Raw genomic sequence first — 20195 nt, forward strand, 5'->3', positions numbered from 1 at the left:
GACATGGATCATTAGGGATCCCTTAGGCTGGATTGTAAATCACTGTTAGAAGATGCTAATGTGTTCCATTGCATGTTTTTTTTTTTTTGGCAGCACAAAGCTGTGTTAAGCGTCACATCCAGCAGGTGGCAGTCTTACATCATTAGCCACTTGAACGCCGCCGCGCTCCCCTACGTCCTCCTACAGCTGCTCGAATCTGAACCCCGAGCAACTAAAAAGATTCTCTAATTAAAATTATTTGCAAAATGTTTCATCTGTTTTTAATATTTAAACACCGTCTCCATCTGAAACATTTTTAAGGCAAATTTCTAAAATAGATCAAGCCACACTCTTATCAAATTAATATTTATAAATGACTGATATTATAATAGGCCAAATAGAGATGTTTAGTGTGGAAATGATTAGATGATAGAGACAGAGAGGGGATTTATGACTGGATGGGTCATGCAGTGACAGCATGTGGGAGAATTCAGAGTGGGCTGGAGTGTGTGTGTGTGTGTGTGTGTGTGTGTGTGTGTGTGTGTGGGAGCAGGGAGTATCAAGTCTGTGATCTGTTACTGTGCGTGATTCATGCCTGAAGCGGTGCGAGGAACCGTGTTCAAGTAGCTGCTATCAGGATGTAGGCATGTGTGCTCGAGTGTGGGCCTTGTTTTGCAAACTAATTTGGTCCGGTGTTATTTGTGTGCGGATGCAGTAATTGCACGCTGGGGACCGGAGACACTGAAGTAAAACACTGAAGCGCTCGTTAACAGAGAGGCTCACCTCAACATCTTCATGAAATCAGAGGAAGAGAACAAGAACTCGAGGTCAATCTGGATATTATATAACTAAACCTGCCTCCGTGTGAGGGAAAACTCCACCCTGAAAAACATTAAATGTGTTTATAATGAAATTACTGTGACGTGTCCTGCAAATCGGGTGCTAATTTGCTGGCCGGTGCTGTATTTCCATTATTCCTCTGAGAACTTAGTGGTTGTGTACAGAGAAAAATTACGAGCATGGTTACACCAGTGTTTAAGACAAGAAAGAAATTCAGTGGCCTCAGCCATAACGGATAACGGTCAGTCAAAAAGAAGGAGGCAGCACTTCTTTTCTTACTCACTATTTTCCAAAACATTCAGTGCCATAATAATATAATGAGAAATATAATGTAGGATTAGTAGAGACAGCAAACGTTGGACTGAAAAATCCAGGACGCAATGCAGCTATAAAGACCCAGTTGTGCTGAGCGACTCGGCTAGACAGTGATCTACTGTGCTATTAACACCGATGTATGCACAAAGCTTTGGAACATTACCTGCTTGTACAGTTGAGGAAGACAAAGAACTACAGGACTAAAGTGCTGCTGCATCAAACTCTTTAGATAAAGCCAGGGGTGTCCAATCTGATCCGCAAAGGTTTTCTTTCCAACCGAGCAGAAGCCACACCCGAGTCTATTGTATGCCAACATCAGTTGATCAATCATATGGATTCAGGTGTGACTTCTGCTTGACTGGAGTGAAGACCTGCACCCACACCAGCCCTTTGTGGATAAGACTGGACAGCCCTGGATTAAGCGAAGGCTAGATCTCACTGGCGTCGCTTCCAGCAGAGACCCAAATGGGGTAATGTATGAAACTGCTAAGTGAAGTAACAGGTTTAAGTCAAAAAGGCTTTTATTATAGATTACATCCTGAACTTAACTGAAGCTCACGAGTTAATTATAAAGTTGTTCAAGGTGGATTTTACAATTTTAACATTAGCGCTGTATATTTTGGGGTGGAGATTATTGTACTACTAAGATAAAATGCAGTGCCTCAACTTAACTAAAGGGTTAAAATGTGCTATGATGTTAGGTTTATAATACTATTGCTTGTCCAGGGTGAACTAGGTGAAACCTAACATCTTAATACTCATCATAATACCTAATAAAATCTAATGATTTGATTCATTTATTTTGGGTGTTATACAGTGCTCTGGGCTGAGCAGAAAGTCACTATGGGAATTGTATGGGGATAAGTGACTGGTAAGAGTGTTTTGCATGAGCAGAGGAGGAAGATGAGGAGTGAGTGTGTGGGCAGGTGGAGAGAAAGATGCAGGGTGTAGGGGGACAGAGGGGTTGAGTTTCGGGGGCTCTGGCCCTTACCTTGCCTGCTCCGGATGCCGGGCAGGGGGGAGGGCATGGCATGGCGGCTTGGGCAGCAGAAGCCGCGCGGGGCAGCAGTACTGGTGCTGGCTCGAGTGGCTGTTTGCGCTCAGACTGGTGTGGAGAGAGGTAGTAGTAGTAGCAGGAGGAGAAGTAGCAGGAGTGGTGGTGGTAGGATTGGAACAACTAGTAGTACAGGTGGAATAGGGTGGTGACCTGACAGAGAGAGAGAGAGAGAGAGAGAGCGAGAGAGAGAGAGAAAGATTGAGGGGGGGGAGTACAGAAGAGATGATAGAGATAGACACCGGAGAAGAGAGAGAGAAAAAAAGAGAGAGAAAAAAGTCAAGAAAGAAACAAAAAGAAACAGACAACAAAGACAGCCACATGCATACAATACAAACACTTTAGCAGCAGCAGTAGAAGCACAGTTAGGCAGCATTATGTAGAGTTATGTAGTATTAGGTTATGTCTAATGTTTTAATGGAGTTAACAGACGCAAAGTCACAGTTATGAAGAAGTAGTTATGTATGATTATGTAGGATTTTGACCTGGATGTCATTTTCGATGTAATTACTGCACTTTATATGTATATATATATATATACATACTTACTTTATATACTTACATTTGCCACTAGTGACCACAAGAGAGCAAGTTAACAAAACTCTACAACTGTTCAAATTATCATCAAATCGTGCATTAAGATAGTAAACAATGGATGGAGGTGTAGTGTGGAATAAGCAATAATCCAATCATGAATCAATTCACTGAGCAAACTAATGATCTATTGCTCCAGAAACACTTCTAGGAATTGTAAGGCACATGTCAGAGAGCTTACACTGAAAGGCACAAACAAATATAAAAGCAAATTAAAAAAAAAGAAAAAGAAGAAGACAGCATTCATGACTGCAATAAGGGAAATAAAAATAAACTTGGTATTAATCAATCATGAAGGAAAGTAGGGTATAAAGTGTTAACCAAGGCTCAGGTTGAGCAACGTAATTACATGTTTATTTAAGGTGCACAGTAATTACATTCAGACGCATGCACCCACACCTCCATGCAATTATGCATGAGCTCTGTTAGATATATACGCAGAGCGGCCTACAGGAATATTAAATAATATATTTCTCATCTCGATAACCTATTTCTCACATAAAGCATCTATAAAGAGTGGAGAAATTATTTACTTAAATTATAGCTAAAACCTTATTACTTTATTAAATAATCATTTTTTTAAAAAATGTCTTTTTGGTAGGATTATGATGAAAAACCTCTACCTGGGGCAATCAGACCTCTAGTAGCTGACCAGTGTGTGGGTTTATTTTGACCAGCTATTTTGTTTGCTGGTGTAAAATTTGACCATTATCCACAGCCACTGTGTATACCTTTCTAATAAAGGTGACAATTTGCCTGTCAAAGCTACCATGTTAAAAAAAACACCTCTTGACCAAAAGTACTCGGATCCGTTTCTTCATCTTCTTCGAAGAATCCGAGTGGTCAGGGTTAATCTGACCTATTAGGTTCACACTGAACAAGAACACATCAAATACAGCGACAGCAGCATCAATAGCTAAAGCAGACACAGAGACACACAGCACAGGAGGGGGAGAGGGAGAGAAAGGGATGCCAACTTAAACCTGGGACATAAGCAACAGAAATATAAACTAATAAGAGAGAGCACTGTGGGGAAGAAGAGTGAGGAGAGAGAAAGAGAGAGGGAGAGAGAGAAAGGACTAGCAGGAATGGAGGTGTGAATGGATGTGTGTTACGGGAAGGAGTGATGACTGGGTGGGCAGAGGGGAGAGATAGAGAGATGCAGGAAATGAGAGTTCGAGTGTTTTCGGGTTGTTGAAGTGGGACATCCTTGGTTCGGCGTGTGGAGAGAACAGGCAGGAGGTGTCAGGTGAATAAACAAAGGGATCTACAGGAAACTAACTGCCCGTTTCATGGAAGCGTTTTCGAATTAGGGAGCAAGTAAGAAAACAAACACAATACTTCCTCAAACAACTACAATACCGCCCTGGCCTTTAAGCCGTTCTCAGTACAATTAAAGACACTGTCTCTGGACAATGGGGTTACATTAGAGGATAATAAATCTCGTCACTACTTGAACAAAGTGAACTTAGGAGGAGGGTTTATAGCGGTCTTTTCATAATTAGCAAAATCTGCTTTTACATAACGGCTAACCAACCCTCTGACCAACTACTCTCTCACACACACACACACACACACACACACAAATCTGTCCACCAACCACAGGGAGTTCTCCTCCTGACCTCGCAAAATGAGAAATCTGGAGTTCAGACTACTGCAGTGCTCAAGCATAAAAACTCTTCATCATTTGATGCACAGATCAGAAATAATGGCCCTTCTGAAAATGTTCTTCAGAAGAGAGTTATCCATGAGAGACCGCCAGATGTCACACGTTACTATTAATCAAACGTGATTTGAAAAGGCTTCACTGCTTTCAGAAAAGAAAAAAGAAAAAAAACGCAGCCTTTTCTACAAGTGCTGCCTTTTGAAGGCTGGTTTTGATGGCAACAGGTGTATCTCCTTACAAACACACACAGACGCTCACACGGCGCTTTCAGTCTGAAAAGCCAGGTGATGATGTGACGATACCTGTGTATAGATGTTGTGTATAAAAGTCTAGCTGCTGTGTATACATGTGTGTTCTCTTTCTTTTCACCTGATCTGTCAAGTTATGGTTATCCTTCTGAATTCTCATTATTCCCTGCCATTCCACATGCAGAATTCCTTGCCTATTTTTCGCTCATCACTCACTACTGTTCCCTTCCTTCTCTTCGTTCTCTCCCTCTCACTCTCTCCATCGCCCACTCGCTTCTTCACGTAAACGCACTTGTGATAACTCTCCACGTTCCCACAGCAACCATTCTCTAGCTGAAACCCAGGAGAGAGCGAGAGGCAGAGGACGCCAGAGAGGGAGGGAGAAGGTGAAGAATAGAAAGGGGAGGCAAAGGAGAGCTAGTAAGACAGGAAAAGGGAAAAGCGATGCTGATCTGAAATATTCAGTTACGGTAATGTGAAATTGATCCGATTCGCCCGTGCTGAAGCCGTTATCACCACTGGAATTGAAAAGAGCTGCTGTTTGAGGCTGGTACGGTACCAGAATGCGTGACGCAAAGCTCTCCAGCCCGCCTCTCAAATCAGCTGGGTCTAATCAAAAACATTTCAATTCGATCCGCAGCGCCTTTGCTGGTCAGACAGGATGTCAGACCATGCTGTGGGAAAACAGCAGCACTGCTCAGTTGACCGGTCAGTTTCATTCCAGTAACTAGGCTTTCACTTGAGCCGGTGAACATAGAAGAATTCACCCACCATTTTAGCGCTGGCTGTTCTTCTCATCTTCTTTGTTTCGTATTCATATTGCACATGTGCACGTCATTTATTTACAGAATACTTACTGATGTATTTTGATACAATATATTATGAAACACAAGCCTGGGTAAAAATAGCCCTATTTTTGTTGGAGAAAAAAATCGTCAGATGTGCACCTGCTTTACCAAGTCATGTCCTGATTTAGAAAAAAATGATCTTGTCAGTTACCCGAACACAATGCTGCACTCATGCTACATGCTTAAACGATATTACTAATATGGATATAAAATGTCAGTGTCCAAAGGTCTCGATCAGAAGGGAGGTACAAAATCATTTTTTCAATATATAAGATGCAGCAAAGAGCACTGTGAAGGCTGTCATCAACAAGCAGAGAAAATGAGGCTGTAAGAACAGGATGTCACTTCAAAAGGACAAGACAGAAACTTATCTAGGAAGGCTGCCAAGAGCCCTACAGCAACATTAAAGGAGCTGCAGGAATATCTGGCAAGGCCTGGTCACTCCCTGCGTGTGCCTGGGGTATGAGGTAGGATGGCTAGATGGAAGATCTTTCTCTAGAGAAAAACTCAAATAAAACATCCAAGCTGACATGAATCACTTCAAACCATGTGGCAAAAGGTGTCATGGTCTAATGAGAACAAGGGAGAAGTTTTTGTGCATAATTCTAAAAGATATATTTGACACAAAAACAAACAAGAAAGCTTATTATCTGAAGAAGAAGCATGGTGGTGGCGGCATCAAGCTATGGAGATCCCTCTCCAGCTGGGATTGAAGCTCAAAACAAATCCCAATATTAATCTATTTTGGTGCAAAACCCGCTGTTAGACAGCTGAAGATTTTTTCAAAATCCGCTTCCAGCTTTATAACGATTCAAAACACAAATCCAAACAGAAAATGGATCCAAGAGATCAAAGTAGATCAAAGTTTTGGAAAGTCCCGGTGAAAACCCAGATCAAAATCCTTTCAAAAACCTGTGGGATGACATGAAGAGGGATGTGCACAGGCAATTACTGCTCAATTTGACAGATCATCTGGAGCTTTGTCGGAAGGAAGAGCCGAATTAAATTGCAGAATCAAGATGTGCGCTGTTGGTAGACTTTAACCCAAAAAGGGATGAGTGCTGTATCATATACAAGAGGTGTTCTAGCATGTTTAGGGGTTTACAGACGAATGCAACCAGGCTATAGCAATTTTTAAAAATTTCTCTTTTTGTTGTTAATGGGAAAAGACTTCGCATGATTCATTGTGATTTCATTCACAAAATTCTGCAATTTTAACAGGGGTACGTCAACTTTTTATATTCACCTTATACCTCACATCAGGCTAACACGTATAGCATCTACTAGCAGAAAAGGATGCTAGGAAACTAGCTTACCTTAGGCTAGCGATTATATTGTGTAAACCAGTAGGCAAGTTTGCTAGAAAGAGTAAATCCTGTCACTCCCAGATGGTGCGACAGCTTCCCGTACCTTTCTCAGCAGATAACCATCGATATCTTCATCAAATCAGCTGAGTTTGAGCAACAAGCGCTAAACTAGGAAGTGCTATGATCCTTCATGATTGGATCTGTCAGATTTACAAAGGTAGGGACAGATAAGAAGCAAACAAGAAACCACCCTTCAGCCAGTTTTGTGTCTCTGAAGATGAGTAATTGTCACACTGCACAAGATCCCAGTAAAATCTCCTCTAACAGACAGATCACACGTTCTCCACGTCAGATTATATCATGAACAAAATGACTACCTTCTGCTTTACGTCATCAAACTACGTGATCTAGAAAATGTTTCATGAGGTTAGAATTCTATGTCTATTAGTAGCTTTCATTTACATCCCATCATCACTCTGTCAGTCCCTCCAGGATTTTGTGACTTTATTCTGGAGCACTTGAATTGTTTTTAAATGAACGCTGATTTTCTGCAGATTTGGGCCAAGTGACATCACAACATATGTAGGCTCTGGGTCGTTGACCAGAAGATCGGGGGTTCAAGCCCCAGCATCGCCAAGTTGCCACAGTTGGGCTCTTGAGCAAGGCCCTTAACCCTCTCTGCTCCAGGGGTGCTGTATCATGGCTGACCCTGCGCTCTGACCCCAACCTCCAAGGATGGGATATGTGAAGAAAGAATTTCACTGTGCAGTAATTTATATGTGACATTTAAAGGCTATTTCTATTTCTACCAAGCCTTCTCGATTCACTTGTGTGAATCTATCATAGAGTGATAGAACCTTGGCATACGAATGCCCTTCCTTATGAATTTTCACCTTAAGAATTGAAATTATGCAAGAAATTTGAAATCAGCATACGAAGCATTTTCGGCATGTGATCGAGTCGAACCGAAGTTGTGCGCATGTCCGGGAGCCGTTCAAACCTTGTTTGCGTCAGTAGAAAGCCGACAGAAGCGAGTTTACATATTTTGCGATTTTTTTATCAGTCAGCGAAAGCTGTTTCAAGAGTCAACCCATGATACCAACGTTGCCTTCGGCATGCGTTCAAAAGCTACGTGATTTTTGTTGATAGACTGGTGGAGTGGGTGCTCTTGTTCTATTTTTAGCCCAAGCTTGGTGGCACGACTCCCTGTGACATGGAATGCTTGGCTTGGGTCAGTTCTTTGTAAGCAGCCATACAGTACATACGCTTCATTTTGGTAAAACTGGTAATATTTTTGGGTAGCTGGAACAGATTATCTGCATTTACTTTATTTCTTTCTCCATCTTCACTGCTAGGAGGTTAAAATGAGAATGCTTGCAATTTCACCAATTCAAAAAGCAATCACAAAAAAACCCATGCAAAATACTACTGGCACTGATCTGCAGCAAAATTTGAATCCTCACACGACCAGAAATTTATACTACAATAAATCATCCGCTGATCCGCTGAACTCACAACTGATGAATTCTCTTACATTGTGTGATTTTTTTTGTCGATGAAAAAATTGGCCCAAAAATAATCCCAGGCTTTGAACAAACGTCTGTATTGCTTTAGAACACAATACGTCGCACTGGGAGAGAAAATATTCTTAAATTGAAATTCAATCACAGTCAGAAGAAACCTACTGCAGCACATTTTATATCAGTTTTATTGTCATTTAAATTTTCCAGGAAAAAAAAGGCTTTATATTTAACTCAATAGACATCTGACCTCTTGTCATGCTGAATATTTACGATTATTATGCTATGTAGACATCGTAACTCGCTTGGCAGGTGTGTGTAGGTATCATAACACATAAAATTTAATATATTTGAGTTAGAAATAAATTCTGCACAGTTCTAGTCATACTGCACATGTATTCATTTCAGGATGTCATAAGATTAAACCATTCATCATATCTACAGTCTGCAGCTACTGAGTGGCATCTAGAGCTCTGTGTCTCATTCACACACACACACACACACACACACACAATCTTTCTTCACTGCCCTGGCTTGGACAGAATGATGTATTGTTGTGGGATGACTGCAGTTGCCTCTGTGTTGCAATGCGAAGGAAGCTGATGGTAGGCTCACACGAAGCCTCCCTCTCTGAGCTATTTTTCGCCCCGATAGCCAGTGGAGAGCAGGCATTCTCATATACGGTCACATCCAGTTAAGTATGGAACGGCAGGATAAGATCACTCCGGCAATTTCGTTAATCACTGCCGGCCCTCTGTTACGTTCCTTTTGTTCTTAAGTGTCACGGCGGAGCATAAAAGACAAAACTGACGACGTGCCAAATTATTATAAAACACTGTCCCTGAAAAGTACAGTTCGATTTGCATATCAATACGAGCCCATATGAACAGGAATGCAAGGACAACCACTGGATGGGGCCTAATTATTTCGAAAACTGACATCATTTGTCCTTGTCCTTAAGTGAATGTCCTTGTCCTACTACCATGTATGGCGATAGTGTGTGCTGCACAAATAAGATGTCCTGGGGATGGAAGACTCAGACGCGCATGCACGTGCATGCTCTCTCTCTCTCTATCTCTCTCTGTCTCTCTCTCTCTCACATGGAAAAATAAAGAGAAAAAAGCAAGGTATGCGTGCAACTTTTTTCCCTTTTTTTTTAAGCAATGCAGTTCATCTAGAGTTGTTGCTATGACAACCCATCACTTATCCTTCAGATGCATGGTTCATTTTCATCCAAGTGAGCTGTCCTAAACCTATTACAGAGCAAAGTTACCCAGAGCTAACCATATTACACTCCAGCTTCATCAGAGCAATGTGAAGAGTCATAGCTATAATGCAATGGTTTTACCAGAACTCTGTGGAGAATCAGTGATGCTTTAATTATACAGAGAATTAAAAAAACATGTAGCTACTAAACCTATTACATTCCACCAGACATTTCACCCCCAACAGCCCCCCCCCACCAACACACACACACACACAACAGCTGTATAATAACCAATGTGTCATACTGAATCTGCAAGAGGCGGCGCAGGTTCAGCTGGATGAATATATATGCATATTTTTACTAGGCGTCGCTACAGCTAATAGGGTCTCTCGAAACCGACACACGAGCTTAGATGATGCATTGCTAGGTTATGCAATTCTTAGTCTTTCAAGCTTCTGGCACTAAATTCTTGGAATGTGTCAATATGACTGTGACCTTCAGGGCCACAGCTCATTACTCCAGCCTAGATGAAGGTGTTCCAGCATAAAAGTTAATCAGTCATTATAATCAATGACTCATTATGACTTAGGATTAGCTACTGCAACATTGCCAGGAGTAATAGCGCATTCCATCTTCCTGCGGATTAACACGAGTCTAAATAGATGTCTGCCAGCAGCATGAAGGCTACGGTCTACAATCTCGTCCGCGCAGGACGAGAGGAGGAAATGAGGAAGGAGAGAACTGAAAGGGTCGTTACAGACCTGTGTTTGTTGTAGTCTCCATCTGGCCTACAGATCCAGCAGGGTGAAGGGTGGTGAGAGAGACAGGAGAGAGAAAAAGAAAGCAGAGAGGGAGAGACAGAGAGAGGAAGACACAAAACATGCAGAGGTAAATGCAGGGAAAGGGGTCAATCATCAAACACAAACATGACAGGAATAAACATTCTGAGCACATATGATTGTATAGAACACAAGAGTTACCTCACTGCATAGGCATCAATATGTGTGATCATGCATGTTAGACACTAACTGACCGAAATACTAACATTTTGAAATACTATACGGCTTATAACAAAGGGGTAACATAGTGCCACTATCAGCATATGTATCTGTTTAATGCTATAAATATCCTTCTTTTATTTACAAAAAATAAAATTAAGTATGAACCCTACCACTGTGCCCACTAATACACTGAACTCAACTGATCCTGTTTGTTCAGTTATTACTTTTTTGTACCTGCCTGCAGCAGTTTCTAACAAAGGTTCACAAAATATAACATATATATAACACCAGCTTGACCCTGACCAGGCAGTTACAAAGAATGAAGGAATGAATAATGTAGATAGAGCGATAGAGATAGATAGATACTTTATTGATCCTGGAGGAAATTCAATCCATCTTACACATCCTAATGTTAATGTGAATGAACATGGTCTCTGCTTATCCAGAAGCCTGATATCTGGGCATTTGTGCCTGCAAGACATGCAAAATTTTCACTGCATTATGTGGGAATCGCAGTCTTGATGCACACCGCTAGTGGATGCCCTGGAAATCTTCCTGGCCTGCTTTCCTAAAACAAAAAAAAAACGATGAATAGTGCACCTCCTATTCATATGTGTACTGGTATGGGATGTTCAGACTGAATCATTTTGGTATTTGTAATCATCTTCCGTCATGTACTCATTGTCTCATTGTCTCACAGCTACTAGATTTAACTTGCTTACACAAACACTCTGTAAAACTGTTCTGGCAGCTTAGTTACCATCACACTTGTTTCAATGCTGAACTGGCTCGAGTACATCGGGTGTTGAATCTGGACACCTGATTTATATGCTCCATTAGGGTCTTAATATGACAATACCTCCGACGCTCAAACCTCACCCCAGATATTACTCACTCCTATTCATGACACTAATTGCCACCTATCAATTGGACAAATGTAATTAACACAGACACGCTAATTATTCTCCCACTCAAGGTATTAACATACAGTAGCGCACTTCTATAGGTGCGTAGTGTAGTTTGTTGTTGAATCAACGGTATTCAAAATCGACTTCGTTTGATCGGCTAATCGGGTGATCAGCTTAAGCAGGCTTAACGGTGTATAATTAGGCGGACTTAGTATCATGCTCACCCCTGACCAAACACATTTTTTAGACATGTGCAGACAAAACAAAGATTTTTTAGGAAGTAACAAAGAACTGACTTTTCATCTATTAATAGCTATAAACCTGTTATTGCGCCAAAACCACCACCGTTACAAAAAACCTGAGACTGTGCTAGATTTAGAACAATAACTAGACTGTTGCTCACTATACCTGAACTAGACTAGACCTTTAATGGTAGTGGAGATTGTGATGAATTATTTAGAGCTTATTTCAGCATCGAATGCAGTTAATTAATAAGAGATCTGTACAGCACATAACTCACTGTTCTCACTTTTGCCTCTATTGACTAGTGAAGAAAAATCTGCTTGAGGCAAAATGGCTAGTTTATGTCGAAACACATGATCTAAAACCAAGCATTCGACTAGTTATAAAATATATATATATATATAGGATAAAATATATTAGCCTTGATATAACAATTACAAATACCGTATATACCACAGTTCTCAAATCTGGCTGCTCTGAAAGGTAAACACTGACAGCAGTAAGTAATTTAATTGTTTTAAATAACTGATTTTTATTATTATGCAAATTATAATCTTATTTCTTCTACAACTCATTCACATTAAATACCACTGCTGACACTCTATCTAATCCAAGTCTGATAATACATAGATCAAAAAAATTGTGCTGTTATTTATGCAACAAAGCAATCATATAATAATTGTTGATGCCTTTCCTGTAAGGAATCTCCAGTTCCAGTGCTTATCAATGCCCAGAAGATTCCTGGGAAAAAATGTGCTGGTGAGGGGATAACTGTTTTTAGCTACCAGAAGTGTTAATAATCCAGACAATGTGGAGTAAGATGTGTCTTTAAAAAAAATTGTAATAGTAATCGTGCACAAACTGCTATGGTATATGAGGAAGGAAACCCCTTCAGGCAGCTTGCTGTTATTGGAAAATGATCAACTTCATTAGATGCAAAGGCTTTCCTAAAGACACAAAATGTGAATATTACTCAGTCCATTGCAGAAAATAGAGCAGTATTAAATCTTTCATGTAAAAATGATCATATTCTGTAAGGTAGTTCCTGGGGATCACAACTGCATTGTTAGCTTGTTGTACTGATAGCGGTGTCACCCTGGGTCTTTCTTCTCTATTTATATGAATTGGAACTCTTAGGACAAAAATAGACTTTTTGCTAAGTGATCTTAGCTAGTCATCACGTTCTGTGCACGATTTTTTTAAAAGATAACACTGTAAGGTTTTACCGTTTCTAGCCTTGTTACATTATGCCAAATATTTGACTTACATGGCAGGTTCATGTTTACTCATTCGTTTTATTCTGCCACAGAACTGCTGAGAGCTTCTGGTTATTTAACCCCATCTCGATTTAGCTGCTGTTAAAAGCCCCCTTTTTTTTCTCCAAGAGCAAGGAATATTTCAGTGCTTTGATAATATGATAGTGCTCTGGCTTGGCTTGTTGCCTGTATCTTGGCTCAGCAACAGTTTTCTGAAGATCATTCTTGGAATATGAGAGTCTTAACAAGCAGCTTAGGCTTGTTAAGTGTCACATTGTAATGGACAATAGACGTTTTCATATTACTGTGACCAACAATGGCTCAAGAAAGATCCTCTAGTTTATATAATATGTGTCATGAGAGAGAGAGAGAGAGAGAGAGAGAGAGAGAGAGAGAGAAAGAAAGAAAGAAAGAAAGAAAGAAAGAAAGAAAGAAAGAAAGAAAGAAAGAAAGAAAGAAAGAAAGAAAGAAAGAAAGAAAGAAAGAAAGAAAGAAAGAAAGAAAGAAAGAAAGAAAGAAAGAAAAAGAAGGGATGATGCCCAAGTCCCCTATGAGTGTAATGCAAATCAGAGAAAAGGATCACATGATCTACCATCTGCTCAGTACAGAGGGAGGGAAAAAGGATGGAGAAAGGAAAAGAACTGAATATCGAGAAACGATGTTAGAAAAAAAACAGCATTTTTCGTCAATTAAAGAGGTCAAACCTCTGCACAAATCATTTCCATTAAGCAATTAAGACAGCCTAGGATTTACCATTTACCATTCTGTGTGTTCAGGTAATGCTAATGCTAGCAGCACTACAGCTGAAGGAACAGATGGACACACCAGCACACAGACTGAGTCAGTCCTGGACCGTCTTTGTGTCTGCTGGCTCAAGTAACGAGACACCGGTATACAGTATTCAACTTACTACTTACTATGCTACGCTCCCATCAGAGAGGTAGAAAATAGTATATGTTTAAGCCAACTCCCAGTGAGAAAAAGAGACAGAGAAAAGCAGTGGAGTGTGTGGAGGGAAAAAACAAAGGGAGCTCAGATTGAAAAGAAATATCTTTCTCTTGACCTTCCTGGCATTCTCTTACAAACAAACGCTCACTAGCATTCTCTCTTTCCCTCTGTGCTCCCACACAAGCACAGTCCACAATCTGACACTGCAGTGAATATTAATCACAAACTCTCCTACACAACCAGCGCTGTGCTTCATGCGAATCCACAAAATGGCCCCACAGTCCTCTTGAAGAGCAACGCCTCAGCTTCTTCCTACAGACTCAACTATGCGCTGTGCCCAAAATACACTAAAAAGGTCTTGAACTACAAGCTGTAGTGCTGGAGACAAACTGAAAAACAGCTTGGGGGTTTAAGGCTCGAAAGCAAGGCGAAAAGACCCGGATTGACCAGGGCGACTCTCTGCCTTCTCTATAGAAAGAATTCTTACAATGTTTTGTAAGGAATTTGACTGACAGAAACTTTTGTGATTTAAACGATTTATTTAAAGAAATAGGAAAGCTCAGATGTCTGTTGGTGTCTCCTCTGTCTGCTGTCGTTCTCCTGATTGATTGAGCATCAGCAATGCTATCACACAAACTGATCCTGTTTTGGCTTGTTGGATCAGGCGTGTCCGATCTTATCCGCACAGGGTTGTGTGCTGATTCCACCTGTTTAATCATTTGATCTTGGCTTTGAATAGACTCAGGTGTGGCTTCTGCTTGGTTGGAAGAAAAGCCTTCACCCATACTGGCCCTTTCCAGATAAGACCGGACACTACTGTGTTAGACAGTTACCTATTTAACTCGTGGACATGTAAATTAAAGGGAGGAAACTGTAAGATGATGGTGGACGTTCACAGTAGTTGGGAGTGTTGAATCTTCTAGTCTGAGAAAAAACTACAACTAGGCTGAGTATACATACAAGAACTTGTAATATTGCTGAATTTAAGGCTAGCTAGCAAGTTATATGTGTCTCCTGCAAGTTTCTGCTACATTATCTAGTTATTTTTCGATTTATTTTTTTTTACCAACAAATATGACAGAATCATTAGCTTCCATGAATCCATACGCAAAAACAACGTGTAAGATTTATCTAGACTAAAAATTGGCACTTTATCCATAAGTCATACTGTTTTGTCTCAATTATCCTTTTCCTTCCTGTATAGTTATATTTATTCTATTTTGATTCTGTTTTTATGCCACAGACAGTCGAAAAAGCATTGTTGTGTGTGCTGCGTATGCTTGTTTATGTGACAAATAAAATTTTAATTTCTTGTCTGGTGAACAGCTTCGTAGACGGTTTTAGGGCTGTCTTCTGAAAGACTGCGTACCTGCTGTCATTCATCCATTCATTCGCTCACCTACAGCAAACTTCTTGTCAGAGTCACAGTGGCACAGAGCCTAACCCAGAAACAGAGGGAGTGAAGTGGGAATACACCCTGAATAGGATGCCAGTCCACTGCAGGATACTGTACACGCAATCACACCTAGGGGGAATTTAAAGTAGCCAATCTAGCAAGCAGCATGGTTTTTTGGGAGGCGAGACAAAACCAGAGAACTAGACAGAAAGGGTGATATATTTGCTGTGAAAAGAAATACATCCCAAACTGAGAATCCCCCCCCCCGTAATAAAAGATGTGGTATATCATCTGCCCACAACCTATCTGAAATAATCTCATCAGAGATTTTAACCCCAACACCACTGTTTTTATATCTAGCCTGCTTGTTCGGATTTAGGTGAACTTTGACTTATGCAGTCATCAGATTAGTCAGCATGGCATCTGATTATGTACCACATTAGATGCTTTTACGAGTGAAATCAAGTGGCAGCAATTCAATGTGATTGTGATCGGAGTCACGTTTGGCTTCGAGTCTAAAAGCAGTGCAAAATCAAAATCTGTGATGCGCAATGCTTTCACCAAATGTGGGTATGAAATTCAGCTTTCTGGTTGCCATGACAATCGAGTGTCCACCTAAATACACTCTACGTTACAGGCTCGCAGAGCCCAGTTGCTTGAAAACGTTACATAACTCTAAGCTTGGCTGAAACAAAATCCCAGCTGCATAAACACACACTTATACTCTATTGAGGGCTGCGAAAGTTCCTAATCTATCTGCTAGCCACCAAAACAGTGTTTAAAGTCAGAGTATCCACAGGTATGCAGCAGAAGAGCTTGCATGATTATACTCACTGTCTCTGCAGAGTGGTGGCCGTGCCGGTGCTGACAGTCTCTCTGTGTCTTTCTCTGTCCCTCTCATTTTCTGTCGGGTTGGACCCAGTGGACAGGCCACGGCTGAGGCGCGTATGCGCATTGACAACGCGCCGGTCTCGTGGAGGCACGGGCGGAGGAGGGGGAGGAGGGGCCGGGGCAGATGTGGGGTTAGGGCCTGGCACGTTGTTGTGGCTCTGAATGGGGTACACAGTGGCCGAGTTCTGCACGTGTGAAGAGTGCCCATGGGTCTGATTGGAGGCCCCTAGTGGCGGCGGTGGTGGGGGTGGACATGGTTGCCTGTCCAGTCGGAGGTCCTTGTTCTCCTGGTTGAGGCGGTCCAGCTGCACCTCCAGCTCCTCGATGCGCCGCCGCTGTGTCTCCAACAACTTCTGCTGGCTTTCGATGATGTTGTTGAGCTCCAACAGGTACTCCACAGCCCGGTTGGGGCTCTCCGGGCTGCCCTGGCCCGTGTCCATGCTTAAGCAACCTTGTACCCTGGAACAGCTGTTCAGTGCTGGAGCACAGATGGAGCTGTGGGATTAGAATCACCCCAAATATGACAGCTCTCCCCCCCACGTGATGCTAGTGGGGGGGGAGAGAAAGCAAACTAAATGCTGGCTGTCGGAGAGGAATTGAACACATACACACTGTTTTTACTCTCCTGCTGATTTCCGTTAAGGACAGAAAGAATATTCTGAGTCAAAGTGTTTGAATCATTTGACGATCCGAGTTTCAGATTTGCATAAAGATAGAAGAGAATGGATGGGAATGTCTGAGTCAGCAGATTCTCAACCTTTCATAGGGTTCACCATGCAACAACTTAAACAAGACATCTGTTGAGATAAATGCATTTCCCCTCTGCCATTCAACGAGTCAGCATCTTACCAACATGTCCGATTCCTGTAGCTGAGACGTAATGAAGAAAGTGAAACCGTCTTGCTTTCATCTGCGTCTCCAGCACATACTGGCGTCTCCTTTCCTTCTCCAGCATGGAGCTGAATGTCAAATGTCGCAGCAGTGCAGATGCTTGCTCGCCACAGAGCCTTCATGACTCATAGCGTGGAGAAGAGGCTGGGAGACATTTTCTCGCTGAGCCATTCCCCCAGAGATTCTGAGGAAAGGAGGGGGGGTTACAAAAGTTGAACCTTTTACACCGCAGTGCAAAATTGGTTGATGTGCGCATGTCTTAATGGGACCAAGCCAGCTCTGATCTTCTCTCGCTTCTTCTCAACCTCATGGCTCTCCATATCTTTCAAGTCTTCCGCTTTAATATCTGCTGTGCCTTGTAAACATGGAATCCTGCTCGGAACAATCATCTCAGTGTCCACGTCCCACGTTCATGCATTGCAGTGGCAGACTGACCACATACACACTCTGTTCCTCACCTCGCATGCACTATAACCTACCTGTCACTACACATGACTGAAGCCTGGTTCTCTGCTGATTCTGACTACTCCAGGTTGATCTTCATTCGCCTGAGGTTTGCTCGTTTATTCCTCAAAACGGCAGAGGAAGATGCAGTGTCCAGATCCGCTGCTTTTCTTTCTCCGTTTTGTCGTTAGTCATCCCCGAAGCTCCTTCGCCTTTGCCGAATGGTTACATTGCTTTTCCATTGATTTCCAGTCATTTTCTACTGCAGCAGGTTGCTTTACGAAGGTGTAAAGCTTTATATTCCTCCATCAGCTGTTAACATATTCGCCTGTTCATTTCAGACAGCTAGCACCAGGCTATACGGCAGCATTTAACCAACTTCGCCTTCGCCTTCGTGTGTATTTATGACTCGCTCCCTAATTGGCAAGCAGCGCGCAGCTGCCCATGTCTTACACACACACACACACACACACTCACACACACACGTACACAGCGAGCTGGACACGATTCATTTCAGCAGCTTCTTAGAGAGCCAGCGAATTAGTAGCACATTCACATTAGCTTCGGCTGAGCAGTCCTTGTGTAGTGTGGCTTGCTTCCCTGTGATGCTCTGTGCTGCACCTGCCGCCTCTTTCCGCCATTCAGCCTCCACCACCGCAGTGTCCACGCTGTCCACATGCGTCAACGCCAATGTCTCCCCTCCCAACCTACCTTTTCTTACCTCATTGCCTCTTCCCAACCGGGAACAATTTCAAATTCAAAGTGCCACTTCCGAAGTAGATATACATTTCTCTTGAGCTGAGGTTCAGGCGTTCGTTATGTGTGTAAAGCTAGCGATACATACTGAGGGAAACTGGGTGCGCTGAGACGGCCATCTTGGATCCAAAAAGCCGTTTGACTCGGCGGTGAAATTTCTCCTCGGGCAGAGCCGCAATGAACACAGTGACACACACACTTACTCACACACACACACACACACACACACACACTACTCAAGATGCGAGATGTGTGGTGCATTGATTCTGCAGAAAGAGAAGGCAGTGGTTTGAAGTGAAGCAGTGTGAGCTGCAGCTTTGTCCTCCTATTCCTAAACACACTAGTGAACTAGTTTTATTTCTAAATTATGGGTCAATTCACCAGGTCACAAGTTTTATCCTGGCCAATTTTTGTTCCTTAAGTTTCCCTAAGTTCCTTAAGGTTTATTTTTTTTCTCTTGGGTTCTCTGGGAATACTGTAAAAGTTTGGAAATTACACCGTGCAATGTGGTTGGTGTGAAGAGACAGGATTATTTCCTCACACACAACAGCTTGGTATTCATTTTGTGTAAAATCTACTTTAAACAAAGTTACATAGTCATGGTGTTATTAAAAAAACCTTTCAAACCATCTCTTTCTTATTCTGCAAAGAAGCCGTGTGTGATGTGATGTGAGTCTGAATACCTCCTTGAAGACTTAAATTCATTAATTACTACGTAACTACATTGACATATATAAGGACCTAAGGATAAGTGCTGAGATATACTAAGTTAAGCTGCTCCTGCATCACATCTTGTGTCTGCATTGGCTTACGTTAAGGTTTACTGTGTGATTATATCATTTAGGACGAACAGCTCGTATTAATCTTCACCGTTTTCTGTCTCTGGGCAGAACTGCCTGCTTTCCCTTTCCTCAAAACTAATGACAAATAAGTGTTTGTGCATTCAAATGAAGAAACAAATTGTGTTTCGTTTGCCGTTACACTGAGAATAATGATATCCAATGTGTGTTTATGTAACAGTGTGAATACGGACAGAATGGTGAGAGTGAGAACGAGAGAGTGATGAAGAGAGCAATACATTTCTGATACACCCACACAATGGCCTTAATTATTCAGCTGCAGCAAAAGAGGAATTTCGATCATTCGCTTTAATGTGCTTTTCCTGTGTTTGTTCATCTGTCTGTCCTTCTGGCAGTCAGCCTGTCTTTCTCTACATCAAGGGTCACTGTTAAAATCTTTACTCCAATATTTAACCAGCACCCCTCGATTGTTCTATCACTTCTATGCGCCTTCCTAGCTTTTATGTATCCGACTTCCATGCCTTTATGTATAAATTCATAAGGAGATATATTAACATTTGATATCATTCTCAAATTCTTCAAGCGCTCCACATTTGCTTAACATTGTACAGTCAGTCATTTGGTTTTTTAATGTGTCTTGTGTATGTAGAGAAAAAAAATCAAAGGAGAGAAGAAGAGGAATCTATTAGTAGCTGTTAAATTGAACAACTGAGTCCAGTATGTGAATAGCTGCAATCAATTAAATAAGATTAGACTTTAAAAAGATCTTTGGTTTTAAGTTGTGGGATGGACAACAGAATTAATCCTCTAAAATCCCAGGATTTGTGTGCTTGCATACACACAGTCCCCTCTGAACAGCGAGGTGAATTCTTTTGTTTTTGGCTTTGAGATAAAAAGATGTATATGAGACAATAGATCTCATACACAAAAATTATTTCTTGGTATTTACTTTATATATTTTATCAGATGTGTTAAAATTTCTGTAGACTTCTGAATTCATTGTGCTGCTCCCATAAGGAGGTTATATGATTACTAGTGATCCCATTGAAGAAGCAGGCATGCAAGCTCAAATCAGTGCCACTG

The 20195-nt window shown here is 41.6% G+C and overlaps 1 protein-coding gene across 8 annotated transcripts in view; it reads right to left on the minus strand.

Moving 5' to 3' along the window:
- Nucleotides 1–18533, minus strand: part of LOC131352864 (IQ motif and SEC7 domain-containing protein 2) — a 92353-nt gene extending 73820 nt beyond the window's left edge. Inside the window, exons 1-3 of one of the 8 annotated variants that reach the window (XM_058389374.1) lie at nucleotides 16165–18533; nucleotides 10340–10402; nucleotides 2126–2341 (exon numbers count right to left, since the gene is read on the minus strand). In XM_058389374.1, coding sequence (XP_058245357.1) covers nucleotides 2126–2341; nucleotides 10340–10402; nucleotides 16165–16661 — 776 coding nt within the window. In that variant the 5' untranslated portion in view covers nucleotides 16662–18533. Of the gene's footprint in view, nucleotides 1–2125; nucleotides 2342–10339; nucleotides 10403–16163 lie in introns of all 8 variants that reach the window. The other 7 variants (XM_058389376.1, XM_058389375.1, XM_058389377.1 and 4 more) reach the window with 7 other exon arrangements.
- Nucleotides 18534–20195: the final 1662 nt, after the last annotated feature.

Source organism: Hemibagrus wyckioides, linkage group LG05 (assembly GCF_019097595.1).
Source record: "Hemibagrus wyckioides isolate EC202008001 linkage group LG05, SWU_Hwy_1.0, whole genome shotgun sequence".
Lineage (NCBI taxonomy): Eukaryota > Metazoa > Chordata > Actinopteri > Siluriformes > Bagridae > Hemibagrus > Hemibagrus wyckioides.